Consider the following 20,061-nt stretch of genomic DNA (forward strand, 5'->3'; position numbering starts at 1 on the left):
ACCTCACGTCACCGGCTGGCAATGTGTATCAAATATTTCCACTGATAAAGTGCACCCCTCTTCAGAAGAGGTTTAATGACTGGTGGATTGTTGTACTTTTTCAGTGGCAAAGGTAACCTAGAAGGGTTTTGTGGGATATGGGTTGTTTGACCTAAAAAACTTCCATTTGACCAAATTCTTTTTTAACCAAATTTGTTTTACCTACTGCGGAGGGAGATTTCTCCCCTGCCCCACAATCCCCTCTAAATGTGGGGGGAGACACCCGCGAACCCCCTGACTTCCCCCCACCTCATCCTATTCCCTTACCCCACAACTATTTTTTTTATTAAAGTATACCATTTGATCTACCAAATTCGGTCAAAAAGATGCGAACAAATGGGAGTAGGTCAGATTGGCATTAGGGCAAATTGGACAATACTATTTAGCGGGCGTTCGCATGCGACTACTCTATTTTCTGCAAATACTGACTCTTTTTGCAAAAGTTGGAAATTCCCAAAAACAGAGCCGTGAAGAAGCGTTCGCCAGTTTGAATTCATCTTGCCTTTTAGCAACCCTACTGACAGCCCAAATCCAGCTGCAGAGAAAGGCCAAACATGGAATGGGTAGGATAACTGAGCACCCACGCACGATGGGGGACTGCTGGTGGCATTTCTTAAACAATTGGGCTGTTTAGAATCCATTTCTAGAGTATGCGGGTACACTTCAAGATCAGGGAAATACAATGCCTCATGTGCACCTCACCTCTCGTATGTGGGCACAGAGCGAAGGTTACAATGTTACTGCCCATTAGAGGGGCGTTGCCTATTCTGGATGTGTGATATTTTCAATACCACAATATCCACCTATCACCCATAGACATGGGAAATACAGAGAATTCATGGGTAGGGCCGATCTGGGGGTCTGGCTTGGCTCTTAGGGCCCAACACGAGCCAAGCCCAGGAAATGTCGGTGCAAAACAGGGGAGGGGCCTGTGTCAGGGGGTAAGAAAAGGGATTGGGGAATAAAAAGGGCAAAACAGGCTTGGGGGAAACAAAAGGCACTGGACGAGAAAACGGGCTAAACAGGATTGGGGCAACAGAATTGGCTAAAGGGGTTGAGGCTACAAAACGGGCTGAAGGGGGCAAAAGGGGGCCAGGACAAGAAAAGGGGCTAAACGGGACTGAGTACAGCACAGTGCTGGGCACACCTAAAGGGGTTGGGGACTGCAAAAGGGGCTAAAGGGGGCTGGTGGCAGCAAAAGACTCTAAAGGGGGCAAGAACAGGGGTTCAGGACATAAAAAGGGGTTAAAATGGATTGGGGCAACAAAAGGGCTTATAGCAGTTGGGGTAATAAAAGAGGCGAAAGGGGTTGGGGAAACAAAAGGGGCTGAAGGGGTCAGGGACAACATAACGGGCTGGAGGACAGCAAAAGGGGCTGAGAGCAAGAAGAGGGCTGTGGGCCAGAACGGCACCAGTGTTTTTTGAATGGCGAAACAAAGGGTGGGGTATGCGGGGTAACAAGGGAAGGAAGTGCCGTAGGAGCACAAAGATGATAGGCACTGCTTAGCACCTCTTTGCACTCCCGTTTACTTACCTTTAAATTTGCTACCACACCAGCCAAGCCACTGCACACCCGAACTGGAAGTGTTTGTCCTGTCCCAGTCAATCAATGAGTGGCTGCGGCTGGAAAGGAAGTCGGGCGCCTGGGACTGGAAATCATGCAGGCGCGTTCCTGTAATTGGCTGCCTGACTTGTCCCGGCCGCCGCAGTTTCTGGCACTTTTCTTTACCAATTGTTCTTTTTTTACCATAGTGGTGTTGGCATCCTGTGGGGCTTGTGGCTGCCCCCTGCTGTGGGCAGACACACTTACCCAAAAGGAGGCTCAGGCCAGAGCCCCAACTGTGACCCAGGTTGGCCCAAGCACCGCCAGGGCTCGCCCAGCTCTAATCACCCACTTACACACCTTCTCATGCTTGCATCAGATTTTACTTCACTTCAGCTCTCTCTTCCTATATCACACCATTTGCTGGTTGATGCATCCTAAGCAGACTAAGGTGCCGCTATCCCTGGGCACGGCTCAATGCATCCTAAGCAGCCTAAGGTCCTGCTGTCCCGGGCCAAGACTCAATGCATCCTAAGCAGACTAAGGTGCCGCTATCCCTGGGCACGGCTCAATGCATCCTAAGCAGCCTAAGGTCCTGCTGTCCCGGGCCAAGACTCAATGCATCCTAAGCAGACGAAGGTGCCGCTATCCCTGGGCACGGCTCAATGCATCCTAAGCAGCCTAAGGTCCTGCTGTCCCGGGCCAAGACTCAATGCATCATAAGCAGACGAAGGTCCTTTGCTGGCCCTGGGCGGGACTAAAGGCATCCCAAGCAGACTAAGGACCTGCTATCTCTCAGATTAATAAAAGAAACTGAAAGTCCTAAATAAGAAATGGGAACATTTCATATCTCCACCCCTGTACCCTCCTTATCTTTTTCCCATATAAGCACTAATAAAACTGTCAGAGGACACTAAACTACCATTCCGGTTTTCGAATAGTGAACCTATTTCCCCCTAAAAACATCATCATCCCACTCTGTCACTATAAATTGAGCCTCATTACGAGGTTGACTGTGTGGTAAAATAAAAGTGGTGGGAATTCTGTTACCACCACTTTTTTTGTGGCAACAGAGTGACCACCATTTTTACTGCACTGGCAAACTATGAGTTTGGCTTTAAGGTGGAGGATTTACCGCCAGCATGGTGCGGGAGTGAAAGCCTCCACTTTACCGCCAAAAACCTGCAGATTTTCTACAGTGGAATTACTGCTCACTGTAAATCTGCAAAATCCCCATGGAGTCCTATGGACTAACAACACCACAGCACAACTCACAATCCCATGTTAAGCCCACGGGGCTGAGTAGCAGTCGTAGTAACCAATTTGGATGGTAATACAGCGGATTTATCGCCAAATTCGTAATGAGGCAGATAGTTGCAAAATTTGTAGACAACATTAAGAAGCTATTTTCTGATTCAATTATGAACACGTCATCATGTGTTCCATATTTTTCACTGAATGTTTACACAAATTGGCACTAAGACAACATCCTTCCTGATTAATAACTCTGACTTTTATGTAGCTCACGTTATTACCCTGTCAGTGTCCTTGATAAAACCTCAAATAGACTCAAATGTTAGAAGGTCAAATAGCAGTACTATATTGCATCAGTAGATCAGAGGATGTGGAAAAGATTCAGAAATACGTGTCGTGTTAAGGCAAGCCGGTGCCGCTAAGGTGAAACTGACCTTTCATGCTGGACTGGAGAATGCATTAATACTAATACGAGTTTTCAGAAAGAGTGCAGTCACACACCCAAAGTTCACTCCAGAAATTATAAAGCTGCCACCATTGCGCTCAAAAGCAACATACACATGATATCTAAGGCTGCAACTGTGCAATCTGCCCATCTACAAAGCACTACAGTCTTGATTCAGATGCAAGATCTGAAGCACAGGTGGGGAAGTGGTAATCAGGCAAACAGAACAACTCTTGCGGCCCCTATTCACAGCAGGTGCATCTATAAGAGAGTCACTGTGCAAAGGCGAACGTTACTTACCTGTAACAGCACTTTTGCAGATTTGCGTCTATTACAGAGTTATACATGACCATTGCGCAATCCATGTTGAAAGCAGCTAGAGGAAAGCAGAGCCTATCCCATGAAACCATCAAACATAACCTGCTGGTGGTCAAGACTGGGTGAAAGGTTCTAGTTGATGTTTTACAAGAATTGATTGCAGACATTCTGCTAAAAGAACGGGTCACTAGTGGAGGAAGCCTGAAAAAAATTAAGGCCGCGCGCAAATCTAAAACACAGTTTATACTGCAAAGTACTGATGCAGGTACAACATGTTTTCTTAGACTTTATCCAGGTCAAAAGTTAATTCTGATGTTGAAGTCGAACAGGCTATTTCCTTTATTGTGCTCTTTATCAATAATCTCTAACAGAACAGTCATTGCATATTCTCAGTGCAAAGAGATTTTGTGTATGATACATTGACAGAGCTAAGTGGAGGAAGACACAAGAGAACGTGCCGCAATCAAAGCTGTGTTCAATCCTGGTATCTCTAGGAAGTCGGCTTCAGATTTTGCTACAGTGCAGCCAATCATCCTCTTCTACGGTGTCCCACCACTTATGCGCTCTTTGGCAGAATCCATCTTGCTGAGATGTTCAAAGCTGCTACCTGGATATAAGTGCACACACTAGGCACAGACTCCGGTCTGGACGTTGAAGAGACCAATTTATCTTCAGATATTTCGCAACAAGGGAGAGCTTCCTCTCCCCCAATGTACAGGAAATCACTGTGTTGCACTCTTGTTCTACTAAAAATGAGGATTACCAGACGATCGCCAGGGAGAACTGATTCTCCTGCCTTGTTATCTCTGAGTTAATTTGTGACATATTTCCTCTTCAAACGGTAAACTACAATGATACAGAAGTAATGAGCGGGACGTGGAGTGGTGGGGGTAGGTTGACATGCTTATGCATGCTTGTGCTGTTCCTTCGGCCTTTGACACCATTGGAATGGTTTACTTTATGACCCAAGGTTGTTGACCGGCTAAAACATTTCCTCAAAAGAGTTCTCCCTTCCTGTACATGACACCAGGGGATACTCTGCTAACCATGGTAATCCATTCTGTAGACTCAGGCTGAGGACAATTGTTCCAAGTCTGTAAACAGTTTAGTACCAGTGGAGTCTGTCTTTGGAAACACAGGGTGGTCCTATGCCCTGCTACTCCATTATTTCCAGTGTGTGGGTTTCCCGCCAGTAACTTGTGGGTCTGTACACTGTCTTCTTAAACAGCCGTTTATCAAGCGGTGTACTTGCTTTTACATCTATCTCAGTTCTCGCCAAAAGTCACAACCATTCTAGCTGCCCCCTCTCAGTTGCTCACCTTCTCCAGTCACATTGAGGGAGGGGAGTGGGCATGAAGACGAGGACCAGATGTTGCAGAATATCATATTTTTTACTTAAATCTTTCTTAATATTCGTGAAAATGCAATTGTCTCTCTCTCCATCCTTTGCAATATTTACATGTCCCCACCCTCCAACTTTATGTGCAGTCCACTTATTCCCCACTCAGTTGCTGCTGTAGAAGCTGTAATATCCCCCGTCAGTACCCTCCTTTTCATAGTGCTCTCCATTGCGCTGAGGTGGTGAACTCTCAGCACTAGAAGCATACGGTGACACCCGCCGGCGCTTGCACTCAGAGGCATCATAAAGAACTGTGGAGTCTGCAGTGTTCAGAGTCTTCACTGAGAGGGGCTCTGTCCATGCTACTGCGGGACCTTCCACATCCTTTGACCTCTCCTCGGCACTGCTGGGAGGTCGTGTGTCCCGTGCGTGACGCAGCCAGCTAAGCATGCCAGTGCTTGGCTTTGGTTGGTATTGGGTAGCGCTCCTTCCACTTGCCCAGCTGTTGGGGGCACTAAAGGACAGGTCCTGGTAGTAGCCCAGTGCATGGTGGGGGCTACTCTGCAGCGGAAAGGGTTTCATGGTGTAGGGTGCAAACTTGCTTCCAGAGTAGTCCACATCGTAGGTGCTGTAATCCAGATGGCTACTGGAGGCCTGCTGGGCACTGAGATACCAGCGTGTGGAGGCAGCACCAAGTGGGTCCTTATGCTGGGAACTGTGTGGGCTTGGCCGGTCCCCACCATAGAAGCGGCTCTGAGGCAACTGGTACTGCTCATGCAAGAAGGTTGGATATCTGGTGCTGGTGAGGAGCTGCTGGCAGCCTGAGGCATCCTGCGGAGATGGGGTCTGGCGCTCTCCTTCTGCCACTGTGTACATCCTGCAAGGGAAAAAATCTGAGATTATTTTGCAAGCATCAGGGTTTATGTGAGTCCTGTGTGCTACGTGTGAAATCATATTCAACCATTCGAGCCCTGTATGTGGCTGCATGTCCAACTGTGATCATTTGAGTGAAGCATCTACACTTTACAAGCTAGTGTGGGCCCTAAAACATGAGACCTAGGTGCCTAGTATCAAACCGTATGGGATGGCATAGAGGTCCTATACAGTCAGTGTCACAGCATATGCATCTAAGGACCTGTACATGCAATATCAGATCATTATGATGTCCCCGATACACATTATCAAATATTGCACCCCTCGACATTCTACATTTGGAATTAAGGGCAGGCATGTGGAGCGGGCAGGGTTCCTTCACTCTACAGCCCATGTTAAACTAAATTGGTCATATGATAAGTAGGATAAAGGGTGGAGGCACCTAGATACAAATAGGATCTGCAGGAGGAATGAGTGCCGTAGAAAGAAGAAGAATGCAAAAGACGTTGTGACTAGTAAGAGTGACCAGAAAGAAGAGAATTGTAGAAGGTGACTAGAAAGAGGTGGAGCAACTCTCATGGTCAATGAGAAAGAGAAGAGACTGGCATGGTGACTGTGGCTGGAGGAGGCAAAGCATGTGCAGGGTGGGTAGAGAAGGGGGAGCAGATGTGCATGCAAGTAGAGGTGGTGATACTAATAATGATGAGAAGTGAGAGAGGGAAGATGGCAGCGCTTGGCCTCATGGGCCAATGGTCGGCTACTCACGAATCAAAGTTGTCCCGGAAGCCTTTAGCAAAGGGATTGTGGTCAATTTTCAACTGCGTGATCTGTGAAGACAGTAAAAGCTATGCATCAACATACTGCATGGATCCCACAAAATCCCATACATTTGAAAATATCCTGCTTTGCAATATTTTGGCATGATCACTCATGTCAGGCAATGTTCCTTTCATGACATATACTACTCTGGCCTGAGGATATTCATATGATTACATACCACTCATGCCACCGGATACTCCTGCTGTATGATTGCATATCTCTCATGCCATTAAATATTGCTCAAGCAATTGCATATCGCTCATGGTATTGGGCACTCTTCACATATTGCTCATGCAACACAATATTCCTGACATTTATGCCTATCGTTAAAGCCCTGTTCTTGACATAATTTTATTTTGCTCATGCTATGGGGCACTCCTGCCAGTTGATTAATTAGCACTTATGCAATAATCTTGATATGATTACTCCCCACTAATGTCATGGAATATCCCTGACGAGCTCATGTCATGGGAAGAGTGTGTCATGTTATTGCCCAATGCTCATGCAATAAAATACTCCTGATAAGTTGTTATATTAATTCCATTGACAGGCCTTGCAAATTCTTAAAAATCCCAGTAGACTTGCAGGGTGAGTTCTGAATTTATATACTTTGTTTATATACTTGGCCTAAGAGAAATGCACTCGCCCCATGGTGACAGATGACAAAATATTTACCAGTGCTTTGTTTAAAATGATGCCTGTCACCATAAGCACACTTCAGCCTGTCTGCAGTAAATGTCAAATAAAGTTTGAAACTTCCCCATACTCGCCAGCAAGGTCGAGTACCATGCAAATGGTACTCGGCCTTCATACAATCTCTTTGCCAATGAGAGTGGGCTAGTAGATTTTGTGAGTCCTGATTGAGCTCATGCAGTGAGATACTTATAGAAGGAATAGAGCAGGTTACATTCCTATTATGCCCTTACTAAACCATGCTCTAAGATTGCTATTGCGTTTTATTGTCAGGAATTCACAGTGTTTTGCTGCAAAGGTTGTGCTGTGTACCCATCCTGTTGAGGTCATAAAGGAGAGTCAATAATCAGACCTGTTTGACTCTGACACAAAGACAAACTTGCTTCACTATTACACTAGGCTCTATACAGCCAGTGCCTCCTCCTTGAGACTTATGGGATGTACTGGCTGTGAAGCATACTACAGGAACTTCCCTTGCACTGAGGAGTAGAGTAACTAGAGCCTGCCGGCTCCCCAAACGTCAATCCTTTGCTTCTACTGCTTGTGGCTTTGTGTTCTTTGCATAATTTGCAAATTAACCTGCATAGTTCATCTTTAACCATAATTGGTCCCTCTCACCCCACATAGACTTTTGCCTACCATTCCCCCTCATCTGCCATTGATGAGGCGCTTTGAACAGTGCTGCTTATTCTAGTCACAGTTCTGAGAAGCTGACCCTTACTGCATCTCATTTCAGCACTTGGGGCTTGACCACTTCTGTCTGACCTGGCTGCATGCTTTGTGTCTTGCTTTGCTTTTGATCCCTCAACAACAGGCTCTACCAATAGCCCCTCATCTTAGAGACTGTTCCCATTGCTGGACAGACATCCACCCCAGGGCTTCCAGAAAAGGGTGGCAAAAATAACGAGAAAAGTAAGTGAACTCCCCCCTGCCCTACAAGACAGGTCCAAGTACACCGCTTCTTCTAGGCCCCCTCTAAGTTGGTGCAGACATGGGAAGACCAAGCATGTGCAACCGAGGTAGTTCATGGGCCTGCACTGTGATGCCCATCAGGCTTTATTCCAGAGTCAGCTCAATGCTGCCTGCTTTGCCTTAAGGGAGACCTCACCCACAAGTGCCTTTTGGGGCCTATATTTGGGCATACTTCTGAGGTGGCTTTAAAGCCAAATTGTGGGGCTTGCCCTTAGGTGCTGCAGCATTGCTCTTGCTCTCCATCTCATATGTGGGTGCGAGTCCCAGACTCTCAATACTTTACACTGCTTGGTTCACTATCTTGTCAAGCCAGTGTTTTCTTGTGGACTGATTCTCTTTCTATTATAGGGTCGCAGACCCTCTTTTTCTTACGTGTGCGGGTCCCAGACTCACACTGGTGTGTTGTATCTGCTTGGTTCACTCTCCTGCCAAACATACAAGTCTTCCTGCGTTGTTTTGTTTGCATTCAGGGTCCCAGATCCTCTTATTCTTGACCACTTCTTTGAGTGCGGGTCCTAGATTCACACTGCTGCATTGTAACCAGTTGATTCACTCTCCTGCCAAGTATACAACTCATTCACGGTCCCCGACCCTATGCTTCTGACTTTATATTCACCTGGTTGAATCCCTGGGCCTACAGCCCCTCCTTGGCACCCCTTGTATCTGTTTCCTTCCTTCTCGCAGGTCTCAGCGGTTCCTGGGAAGCTGCGTCCCTTTGCGATGCTCTGGTAGTGTTTGGGTTTCCAGCGGGGTCTGCAGCAGCTCTACAGTCTTCTGATGCTTCGCTGTGCGTTCTTTTTCTACCACACTTCGCCAGAGCCTGGGACGCCTAGAGGATTCACTCGGCTGTAACCCGAGTAGTCCTCTCCTGGCAGACCGCGTTTGGGTTCTCCCTTTCCTCTCTGTACGGCTTCCCTTGTTGCTTGTGTCTGCTGCTTCCCTGCATGGCTCTCGTTGTTTCTCCTCAGATCTCTGCTCTCTATTGTCCGTATTCCAGCTGAGCTTCTCCAGCAAGAGATTCTCCATCTTCCCTTAATTCCTTGCACACTGCTGGCGCTCAAGGATTCCCCCTCTCTGGGAGGTACACTGGTCTTCTTGCTTACCCCTGTGAGGGAGACTCCAGCGTCCCTCAGTTCCCCACAGGCTCCTGAGTCCCAGGGGACCCCCCTCTCTCTGTGTACGACAGTTACCCACAGCCCCTTCTGTTACAGCACAGGATTTCTGCTCCTTTAGGGAAGGTTTCACAACTGCTTCCTCATTCTTTCCTAATGTTCTACTCTGTTTAATCCAATGAGCAGCTGGCAGCCACTAGACTGCTCATTATGGGTTTTAAGAGTAATCTTCATGGATCCGTTCCTCCTCCTCATCTCAGTATCAATCTTAGAACCCTTCCCTTGGGTAGAATAGGATCTTCTTCATCTCAGTACTTGTAATGAGGCTCTATCTAGGTAGTGCCTGTTCTTCCTCGTCTGTCCTTTTAAAGGGAACTGAGTTCTCAACCCTGCAGACATCCATAGGGGCGATACAGAAATGAAGTGACTAGGAGAGGGAGTGTGTGTGGGAAGGTGGTGCATTATAAGGGGTCTTAGTCGGGATTAACCTACTAGATTGGTTGACCTCATGACAGAACATATTGGCACTAACTGGGAACGGGGAAGGAGAGTTTGGCTTGGGGAAGGAGGGAGGATCTAATAAATTTGAGGAATACTGCGTTTTCTGGGAATGGTCATCCCTAATCCCATAAGGGGTTTCCTTCCTGGTGCGATCCTCCCCCGGTGCACCACCATGAGGTGGACTTTTGTACTCTGGACGCACTGCCCTCGCCCCATGGGAAAGGTCTCCCGCTATGGGAGAGTGGACAACATCCTGAGGTTCGTCACACAGTAAAAGGTTGTACAGTTTGGTCTCATCTCGGCTACCCACGTGTTTAACAAACTGATGGTGGTGACTGCAGAGCATCTAAAGTGACAGTGGATTCAGCTCTTCCCATACTTTAACAACTGGCTCATTTGCATGTTTTCAGGAGAGGAATGTAAGTAATTGATGCTGGCCTCTGTATGTTCTACTTGATCTGAGTCTCTTGGTGAAGATGAGTAAATTTTCCATACTTCCTACCCAGAACCGTCCTGGGAGGATAGCTCAGCGACAACGTTCTCGTCTTGGAAGCAAGACGACACGAAGCAACACAGGTTCGATCCCCGGGTCCGCGCTTAGAAACCGCTGGGTATTTAAGCGCGTTATAAATGCACAACTAAAACAAGCAATTCATGTAACAGCTCCTCAATGTGTGAGCGCTTTAAAAATGCAAATTAAGAGAATAAAACTTCAGCTATAGGTCAGTGTTGGACTTGCAAAGCATTATTCAACTAATCCAGCCAAAAGTGGAGCAAGGGCTCTCAGGCTTGCTGGATAGTGGTGTGCATAGTCAAGAGCATTCTGGAATCCATGTTCCTCTAGTCAGAGCCAAGGCTCCATGTGACGCCTTCCAGTGTCATTTCATCCGCAGAGGGTCCACCACGTGCTCACTGTAAACTGGATGATTCCTTCCAGGCTAATGCTCAGCTTGGCCATGCCAGGCTAAAAATATCCTTTGCTAGACTGCTTTCATTGATGTTGTACAGTAGGTGCCCCCTCACCAACAGACCTATATCTTAAGGTGCTGAGACCCATCCTTTGCCAGGTGCATACTTGGCATAAGCTGGCGTAGCTTGCTATACAAGGGTATGCCTGGGTACAAGGAAAGTGTTAAAGAACGTGTTTAGCTAAATTAGTTCACGCTGATAAGTAGAGTAGGTAAAAAGCTAGTTGCTGTAGCAACAAGTTTATTCTTAGTTCTTCAGTTCATGACCGACCCTTCATCCTCTCACTTCATTGATGGCCCTTAAAATATTCCAAAATGCAGAAGAGCAGCAATGTGATGCAGGCGCTACTTGGGAATGGTGGGTCGCAGCCTGGGAGAGGGTGGCTGACCACTCACTGGATTGTGTGCATAGCTTGTGTTATTGCACCTGTTCTGGGGATGTCCATACATACAACATCCCTTTGTATGACTGACACAGTAGGAATACATTAGTTCATGCCACCTTGTTCGACATTCCCGTTAATTCAGGCTAATATTATTTCTCAAGGCATAGGGGCCCACCCCAACATTTCAGAATCTATTTTGTTGTGATTGGATGAGAATTTGAACATTTACCATACGGTCAGGAAATCTCTCCTGATCTGATATTTAAATATTGGTGTGTGCGTGTGTGTACCCACGGTTTCAGTATTCATTACACTGGCTTCAGGAAAGGCAGCCTTTACAGCAACTTGGAAGATTAGCGGCACACCCTAGCGGCCGTGGAACCCTATATGTAAAGATGCAATGGCCCAGCAGACAAATATCATTTTTCCCCCAAGAGGTATTATCTGATTTTTACATAATTCAGGAGATGTGTCTTCCTACTTCCTTTGTTAATCCGCCTCTTTGGCGGCATATAATACCATCCCTATCTTGCATGTGATGAGGGGAATGAGACTTTATTAAGTTAAATGGAAGCTTTTCAAAGGGATTGTATGTTTGTAAAGAATCCCCTAAACTGGGAAAGGGCATTAGCAACCCCTACTTCCTCTTCAATCATATCTTAAATCCGGGAGTGTTCTTCTGTTCAGGGTATCGCCCTAACCTTGATGACATTCCTGCTACTGCGAGTCGAGCCACAGCTGCTTCGGATGTCTATGAGTATCTCATCCTTTTTATTATTATTATTATTATTTGTTTGTTTTTTGTATAGCTCACCGCTGTAATAGTCTCAAAGCGCAAAAACCTTTTATGAAGTAAGGTGCATTGAGTCGTATCCCGGAACAGGACCTCATTCTGTTTCGGATGAATTGACCAGAAATGACATGGTATCAAATGGAGGAAGAGAACTATATGAAAGTAAAATCTGGTGCGGGGCATGAAAAGGTCCTCCTTTTTATGTTATCTGCAAAGAAGTCACCTAGGCCATACCCCACACATGTTGCCGGCACTAGATCTTCGATGTCCTCTCTAAAGCTGATATTCACTTTGATCTGGCCATGGTGAAGTACATTTATTACCGGATCAGATCTGGACATTGCAGCTGCCTAGTCCAGAAGACTCTGACTGGAGGAGTCTTCTGGCTCCTTGAATGTCTGATGGAGCGGACATAGGCTGAAAAACCGGGTGTCCTCTGTAGTAACGATACCAAGTCTAGGCCTTCATTACACTTTAGTCAACAATAGCACACCCGCCCTGCCCCCTACTGTGTCTAGGTGCATAGCCCATCCTTGTAGAGGGAGAGAAGGGGAAATTAAATGGAGAAGACCCCTGGCACTGTAGTAGGGCTGGATCTAAGCATGAGTGGGGCTGTGCACACAGTTGCGCACAGTTAGCACAGGGGCAGAGCCGGTGATCAAGTCCATACAGGCAAGTTCTACCCCGTGCACATTAAGAAAGGGAGGGGCCAGGAACACTAAGGAACCAGACTTATTACAGTCAGTGATGACGCAATCCATTTACACTAAATTGAGATGGAGTATTTCGTAGTGCCAAGTATTTCAGCGTCACACAATGAACCTCCATGTCCAGGAAGCCTCCTGGTAAAACCCACTGCAGGCGATATGGTGTCCCCTTCCTAGGCCTTCCCTCCATGCCCAAAAGCTCTTGCATTCAATAAGCTGCTGACTTCCGTATCCAATCCCTGGCCCTCCCACCCCCACTCATACTTACGTCTGCGTTCTGGTAGGCGGTCACGGCTACAAACTGCGTCTCGGGGAAGGTGAATGTCTGGGTTTTGCTGGCAGAGAACTCCTCTAGCTCGCCCTCCGTCACCTCGGCTATGTGCAGTCGTGGCTGGTACTTGTGGAGTGACTGTAGCACGACCATCTGTGGGAGGGAGACAAAGGAGTGAGCGCAAGCGGGGAAGATGAACGTGTACCCGGAAGTGAGTGCAACTCGATGAGAGGCCTTGTATGCGCTCAACTGCCACCCACTCCTGCATACAGCCCTCAGACCTCTCCCTACATACCACTACCATCCACAGCCCCTGCACACTACTTCCAACCCAGAATGATGCTTCACAGCGCACATGCACTACCACTCAGCCCCTGCACAGTACCCAAAACGCCATCCCTGCTTGAGGGAGGGTCCCCTTACTAGATCCGCATAGCACCTTTACAAACCACCTTCTTATATTTCCAGTCGCAGGCTCACCCTCCCAGCCACCTCCCTACTGTGGCCAGATGTACATGACTCTGCCATCCTCCTCTCTGACTGGTCACGCCTTTCACACTTTCCCTTTGATGATCCATTTCTCCCCCGCTGCCTAATCTCTCTGCAGTATGTCCAGGGCTTGCTCCACCCACCTCCCTGCCCCCTCCCACTCCCAGGTTCAATGGCAGCAGCAGGAAGGCAGGCAGGCTGGCTCGGCAGGAGTTGGTCTCTAGGGTTTCAACAGTCCTTGGACCTTCCCGTCAATCCCTCCCACAGTTTAGAGATCCAAAGGCGGTGTGGCTTAATGGCAACGGGGTAAGTATCTGGGCCTTTGATAGTGATCGCTGGCAATCGGGTGAGTGCCTGGGTATTTGGTGGTAATGCTTACTTGGAAAAGTGATGGCATCCCTGGCAAACCGGTGAGCACTTGGCACTTAATGGCAATTCCTAGTAATGGGATGAGTACCTCTCTGTGTGATACACATGTCTATAACCGGTAAGTACCTGGAAATCTGAAGCCAAGGGCTGGTCAGTGCTATAGGGTAGTGGTACCTGGGATGGTGGGATGGTACGACGTCCTTTCATCACGGGATGTTTTTTCGCAGGGTTTTTTGCAGCGAATTTTATTTCGAAAAAACCCATCGAATTTTTTAGGGGGGGTTAGTAAATTATATATGTATGGGGTGTTGGCGAGCCTTAGCAGTGGGGTGAGTATTTTTCCAAATCTTTAGCAATGGCATGAGCAGTAAATGCCAATGTTTGGCATTGGGGCGAGTACCTGGACAGTTAAGGGCAATCATTGGCAGTGGGGTGAATAGCTCTCGGCTTTGTGTGTATATGCATATACCATCTGGGTAAATGGAGGAAAGGAAAGTGGAAGACCGAGCAAACGTGGGAAGAGGAGCTTGGACATGGGTGGGGCCGTGTGTGCATTGGGATCCTTGTGTGCTATATTGCGTGCTATGCATCTGCCCTTGAATGTAAAACCATCCCAGGCGTATGGAGCTTGGGATGCTGCAGGTCTGAGTACAGATGTCGCTATGCCGAGTGGCTTGCCCTTTGCAGCACACTGTGGCAGGCACTTGCTTTCCCTAGTACTAGGACTAGCTAGACACTAGAATATTGACCTTGACCATGAGGAGCCATGTTGCTGCCATCAGCCTCTTGCAATTTGAGGTGCTTATTGTGGTAACCTGAATGGCTGTCTGCAGTAAATTGATTGTTTGTGTATTACCTGCGTCAAGTTGTTGGACGCCCCTTTGTTGTTGGTCAGCTTCAGTTTCCCAAAGAGGATCTCCTGCCGCATCCAGTGTGCTCCAGTGTTTGGGGAGTCGGGGTGCATGTAGATCCGATTACCTGCAAGACATGATCACCTTTAGTGAATGTGAACCAGATGGTATCCAAGAGACCCACAAAAACCTCTTATAGCATATCATAAAGCACCATATATCCCCCAACAGTCCTGCCCAAAGCCTCCCTCGTAGAAATCCCACACTCTGTGCCCCCAGCCCTTTTATCCCAAGTTTCTTAATTCCCAAATCTTAACAATCCTGCAACACATGATCTCTTACCTGCTTTGTCCCGGGTCACCCGCTCCAAATAACCCTGGACCTCCCTCATCTCTGTCCCCTACTATAACTACTCAACCCTGTCTAATCACCCCCACCTCCCTACTCAATCTCTCCTACCCTTCCACCTCTCTACATCGTATCTGATAACGTTCTCGGACCCACAACCACTTTCCTCAACTCACTCCGATGCTCACTGCAACCCGTTCTTTCACCCTCTGCCGTTTGTATCCCAGAACTCAATGCTTTGAGATATTCTGGCCAAGGGTACTACCAGGGCCGGCCTTGGAAGCTGCAGCGCCCCAGGCAGCAAACCGAAAATGTGGTGCCCCTCCCCCTGCGCACCCCTAGTCATGCGGCAAGGGGGGGGATCTGGCACATTTTTCAATAGGCACGGCAGGCACCCTATTGTTATTACATGTGATCCGCTCCCGAGACCTTGAAAGACTCCGCCGAGTTGGCGTGGCAGGGTTCTAATGGCAGGGTGCCCCAGGCGGCCGCCTGGCCCACCCTGCCGTGTGGCCGGCTCTGGGTACTACCCCAAATACAGCGTCCTTCTTCCCCTTATTCATCTACTTACCTCTCTGTCGCTAATCCTTCTGCCCTCGGCTCTATCTACCACCGCCACAAACCCATCCCAGCTTCTCTACCATAGGCCGCTATAGCTGGCTGATCCTGCCCTCCTGTAAGCTCCATGCTCCGCCTCCCATATCCCCCCACTCCCTGCAAAAGCCCTGCACTCTCTGCTGCTGGTTGAGTGCGGCATCCGGGTCTTGCAGTGCTTAAAGCTCCATTTCCAGGGCTCCTGTATGTACATAGAGTGGGGTTTTCTCAACGGCATTCGAGTGACCGCTCAAATCGGTGGATTGATAGTTTAGTAACTTTGATAGTAGTCTTAAGCTCATAAATACAGACATAGTCCCGATGCAGAGCTGCAGCCTCTGCACCGGTTGATAGTCCACAATGAGGATGCGTATCCCTTTGCTTTGTTGCAGATGTAATATAATGATGGCTCACCACGTGCTGCTTTCAATTTTCTGCAAGCTAAATGTTACCTATTGCCAGGACTTCCATTTTTACGACGCTTAAATGGGACATCATGTTTTAAAATAAGTACAACAATATTGTTTCTTTTAATTAGAATTTTTATGTGGGCTGGTTTCCGAGCCAACAATTTTTGACAACTTCCCTTTTTTCCCACATTTTTGGAAGCATTTTCCTTCTGTTGTCCTCCATTTTGTGTCCTGGCTGCCTTCAACCCTGCAACAAGAAGTGATTTCGGGAGAGCGGAAGAAGCGTATCCTGCGGATCCACTGTAGCTGTGAGGATGCAACGCAAGAGGTTCCAGTAGGGCTACTATCCTATTACTACCAGTACCAAGAGGAGAATTGGAGCTACTTCTAGCATTAGTACTACTGGTGGCGTACTAGCATTGCTGGTAATATCACTAGCACTGCCACCAGTAGTAATACTGTGATTGCAACTAACACGACTAGCAGTAGTACCTCTTAGAATAGTGGTCCTACTGTCAAATGAGAAATTATATCGTGCCTCCTATCGCAATAAATATATGTATATTGGCCTACGCCAAGCTGCTTATAAGTCGCTTGCGAAGAAATCCGTGTTGCAATGTCCTGACCTTAAAATCAATATAAACCGCCATTTTAGGTCAATCCGCCATTTTAGGTTCGCTTTGTAAAGTCACCCTATGAGTTAAAATGGTGGACGATGTCATTCCGAAATACAACATGGCTGTCTTGACCTCTGTATGTAGCTAATATGTAACTTGCCTGCAGGCCACTTGTTGAGGTCGTGAACTGAGACCTTGTCCTTCGTTGACCTGTGTATAAAGGATTACTCGTGCAATGAAACTAATCCGCGAGCATATGTTAAGAACAATGTATTCAAATACTGAACGTAGAACACTTGTTTAACTACATTGTATTAATGTTTGAGAAGACCTGCATGGAAAATCCCAGAATACACAGTTGCCGTATAGGCTTGTTGATATATGTATTAAAAGCAAACCAGTTACATGTGGATGTGCGAAACTCGGCATGAACCCTAGATCGGTGATGTATTAGCGGAATATTAACCCGAAGTAGGGCTGGACATTATGCTCACGAAGAGTATAAAAGACCAATGCATTCTAATGTACAGCGTCTCTCACTGAACACACTGAACCACGCTGGAGTTCGCTGTGTTGCACTGAGGGCCGATAGCTATCTGATTTTGCTCTGTTCTTCGTAACTGGATTCAGTATAAAATAAAGTACTTTGTATGTTCCTTTGTAACCCGTGTTCGGTGTATTTCCTTTTGGGGTACTCGGCTTCGATATTTTGATTTTGTTTTCACATTACTGCTACCGACAGTACTGGCTATATTACTAATGGTGGTAGCATCGCTGGCTGCACTACTTGCAGACATAGTAGTGATATAGAGGGCAGTGGTAACACTACTACCACCAGAACTGCTCCTACTATAGATATTACTACTTCTCCCAGGATCATTGGTAGTACTACTACTGGTAGTACATGAACTACACTGGAGCTAATACTGCTAGTGGTACTAATACTACCTCTTTTGATTTTACTAGTACGGCTGCGGCAGGGTTACTAGGTATGTAAACGTGTTGGCACAAAGTAAAAGCAAACGCCACCTTTGATGTTGCATTGTTGCGGCTATTGCGGACCCGCAGAGTGCACTCCCCTCTTCTGGCCTCACTTCCTGTTTCAAGTATTGAGGGCAGCTCACAAAATGGAGGACACCCCCAAGTAAGAAAAATGCTCACACAAAATGTTTAACAGTAAGATAGGTGTAGGGAGGTTTTGGTTGAGTACATTGGAAGAAGATCCAACAGCAATAGTTAGGAAGAGCAATACACGTGTATTTGCATCACTCTAGTTCTCTGGGTCTGTTAGTACTGTGGTCAGGGTTGCGAGTTTGCTTGTCCTCATGGGAGATTCTAGTTTGGTCTATATGTTGAAGTTCATTCTTAAGAGTCTTGGAGGATCAATCGTTGGTCTGATATACCTCTTAAGTGGGGTGGGGGAGCCCTGTGGGGTTCCACCTTTCGCCTCTGGGGAGGGTGTGGTGCAGTCGTTCAACGCTACCCTGAAGCCTGGAGGAGGGACCAGATGAATGTTTCTAAGGTTCCTTTCAGACCATGCTTGGTCTATTAATGTTTTCACAATCACCAGCGTTATTTCATATCTATTATTGCTGTGATAATGTTCTGCTTTGCTGACCTGCGGTCAGGATATCCCATGAGCCAGTGGATGGAGCGCTGCCGTACCACCTCTGTAGCGACTTCTTTGGCACTGCCAAGGCGAAACTGGAACACATGGGTGGCATTAAAGTGCCTTCCTCTTCATAAAATTGGGCCCGTTCCTCAAGGCCTTTACGGCCCACAGTCCTCATACCCGTACTCTGTGCCACCCCAAGTACTGGGGTGCACCAGACATTCTTGTGGTACCCTGGCCGAAAAGAACAGCTTGGGCCTGAGACACACGAGCGCGTGCAATGGCGGTGTACCATTGAACCTACTGTATAGTCATCTGCTTGATTTCCTATTGGCGCAACGTGCACGTGTTTCTAGACGGGATTATTTGATTGGCCATACTTCTTGCTGTCTAACACATAACATAGACAACTGCATCCTATCAGCAGTTGCGTGAACCCTGCCAGGGCGCGTGCACGGTTCACATCGCTCTCAAGCAGCACCCTGCCAATGTCACTGTAGTTATTTATTTATTTATTTATTATTACATTAGTATTGCGCACCTAACCCTCAGGCATCTGGGCGCATATTTTAGGAATATGGTTATAGGTTGTGCCGGCTTAAGAGATTGGTTACAAGGCATAAGAATATGGTTACAAGTTGTAAAGGTTTAAGAGATTGGTTACAGGTTATGCAGACTTAAGACAATGGTTACATGCTTGTTACAGGGTCATACAACTTAGAAATGTTGTTACATGACATACTTAAATATCCAGTTAGAATCGTACATTGTAGAGTTATACAGTACAGCGTGAGCATCAGTTAAATTTTTTGTATATTGGAAAGTTATGAGGTAACGCAATAAGTAGAACCTGATTGTGCACAGAGTGATGTCCAGTAGGTGTGGTTTGACCATTAAAAGGGTCAAGTTACTTACAGGTTCGAGAGATGCAGTTTGGTGTCCTGTGTGAAGAGCCATGTTTTAAATGTTTCCCGAAAGGATAATAAGGAGGGATCCAGCCTTAAATCAAACGGCAAGGCCTTCCAGTAGTTGGCTGCCATAACAGGGAAGCTAGAGGCGCCTGTTCTTTGTCTTTTATATCTAGGCTTGGTCAGTTGCCCAAGATAAGCTGCGCGGGTGGATCTGGGGGACTGGTTCTTAGTTATCAGGGTAGACAAGCAGCGTGGGGCAGTGTTAGAAAGGCATTTATGCGTGAGCGTAAGTACTTTGAATTTAATTCGGTCTCTCACTGATAACCAGTGGATGTTTCTTCTGAAGGTGGAGATGTGTTCTGATTTGGGTACTTAGAAGCTGGAGTGTTTATAATGTGGTCACAACATGAAATGGGGGATGGAGCAGGGAGAGGGAAAAGGGCTATTTTGATTCCTTCAGTCCTACGGGTTTTATGTTGCACGGGGTGAGGTTTGTCCATGGGGTGGGTTTGTTCTCATGGCCTCTGTAAAATGGGTAAGGCCCTGGGGAGTTGTTTTCTGGTAGCGATGGGTCAACCCTCTTGTGAGGATGTTTGGTCAGTCCCCATGGATAGCAAAGTAATCGCCATTCATACCTGGCATGTTGCCTTCTGCTTTCCCGCACTGGACCCATTTGCCGCCCTGGTATCGCCAGTGGTGTTGATCCGCCAATACGATGTCCACGAACACATTGTAATGGGCCATGGGGTCCATCCCGGACACGTTGAAGCTCAGGAAGGGGAACATCCGCCTGCGGGGAAAAGGTAGATAGTAGGGACTGAATGGGG

General features: G+C 47.2%; 1 protein-coding gene across 1 annotated transcript in view; it reads right to left on the reverse strand.

Annotated features, from left to right (window-relative positions):
• Nucleotides 1-3,914: 3,914 nt before the first annotated feature.
• Nucleotides 3,915-20,061, reverse strand: part of TBX21 (T-box transcription factor 21) — a 216,151-nt gene continuing 200,004 nt past the window's right edge. Inside the window, exons 2-6 of the mRNA XM_069634655.1 lie at nt 19,870-20,024; nt 14,748-14,869; nt 13,031-13,186; nt 6,577-6,638; nt 3,915-5,815 (exon numbers count right to left, since the gene is read on the reverse strand). Coding sequence (XP_069490756.1) covers nt 5,104-5,815; nt 6,577-6,638; nt 13,031-13,186; nt 14,748-14,869; nt 19,870-20,024 — 1,207 coding nt within the window. The 3' untranslated portion in view covers nt 3,915-5,103. The remainder of the gene's footprint in view (nt 5,816-6,576; nt 6,639-13,030; nt 13,187-14,747; nt 14,870-19,869; nt 20,025-20,061) is intronic.

Source organism: Ambystoma mexicanum, chromosome 13 (assembly GCF_040938575.1).
Source record: "Ambystoma mexicanum isolate Mex_15411 chromosome 13, UKY_AmexF1_1, whole genome shotgun sequence".
In the NCBI taxonomy this organism is placed as follows: Eukaryota; Metazoa; Chordata; class Amphibia; order Caudata; family Ambystomatidae; genus Ambystoma; species Ambystoma mexicanum.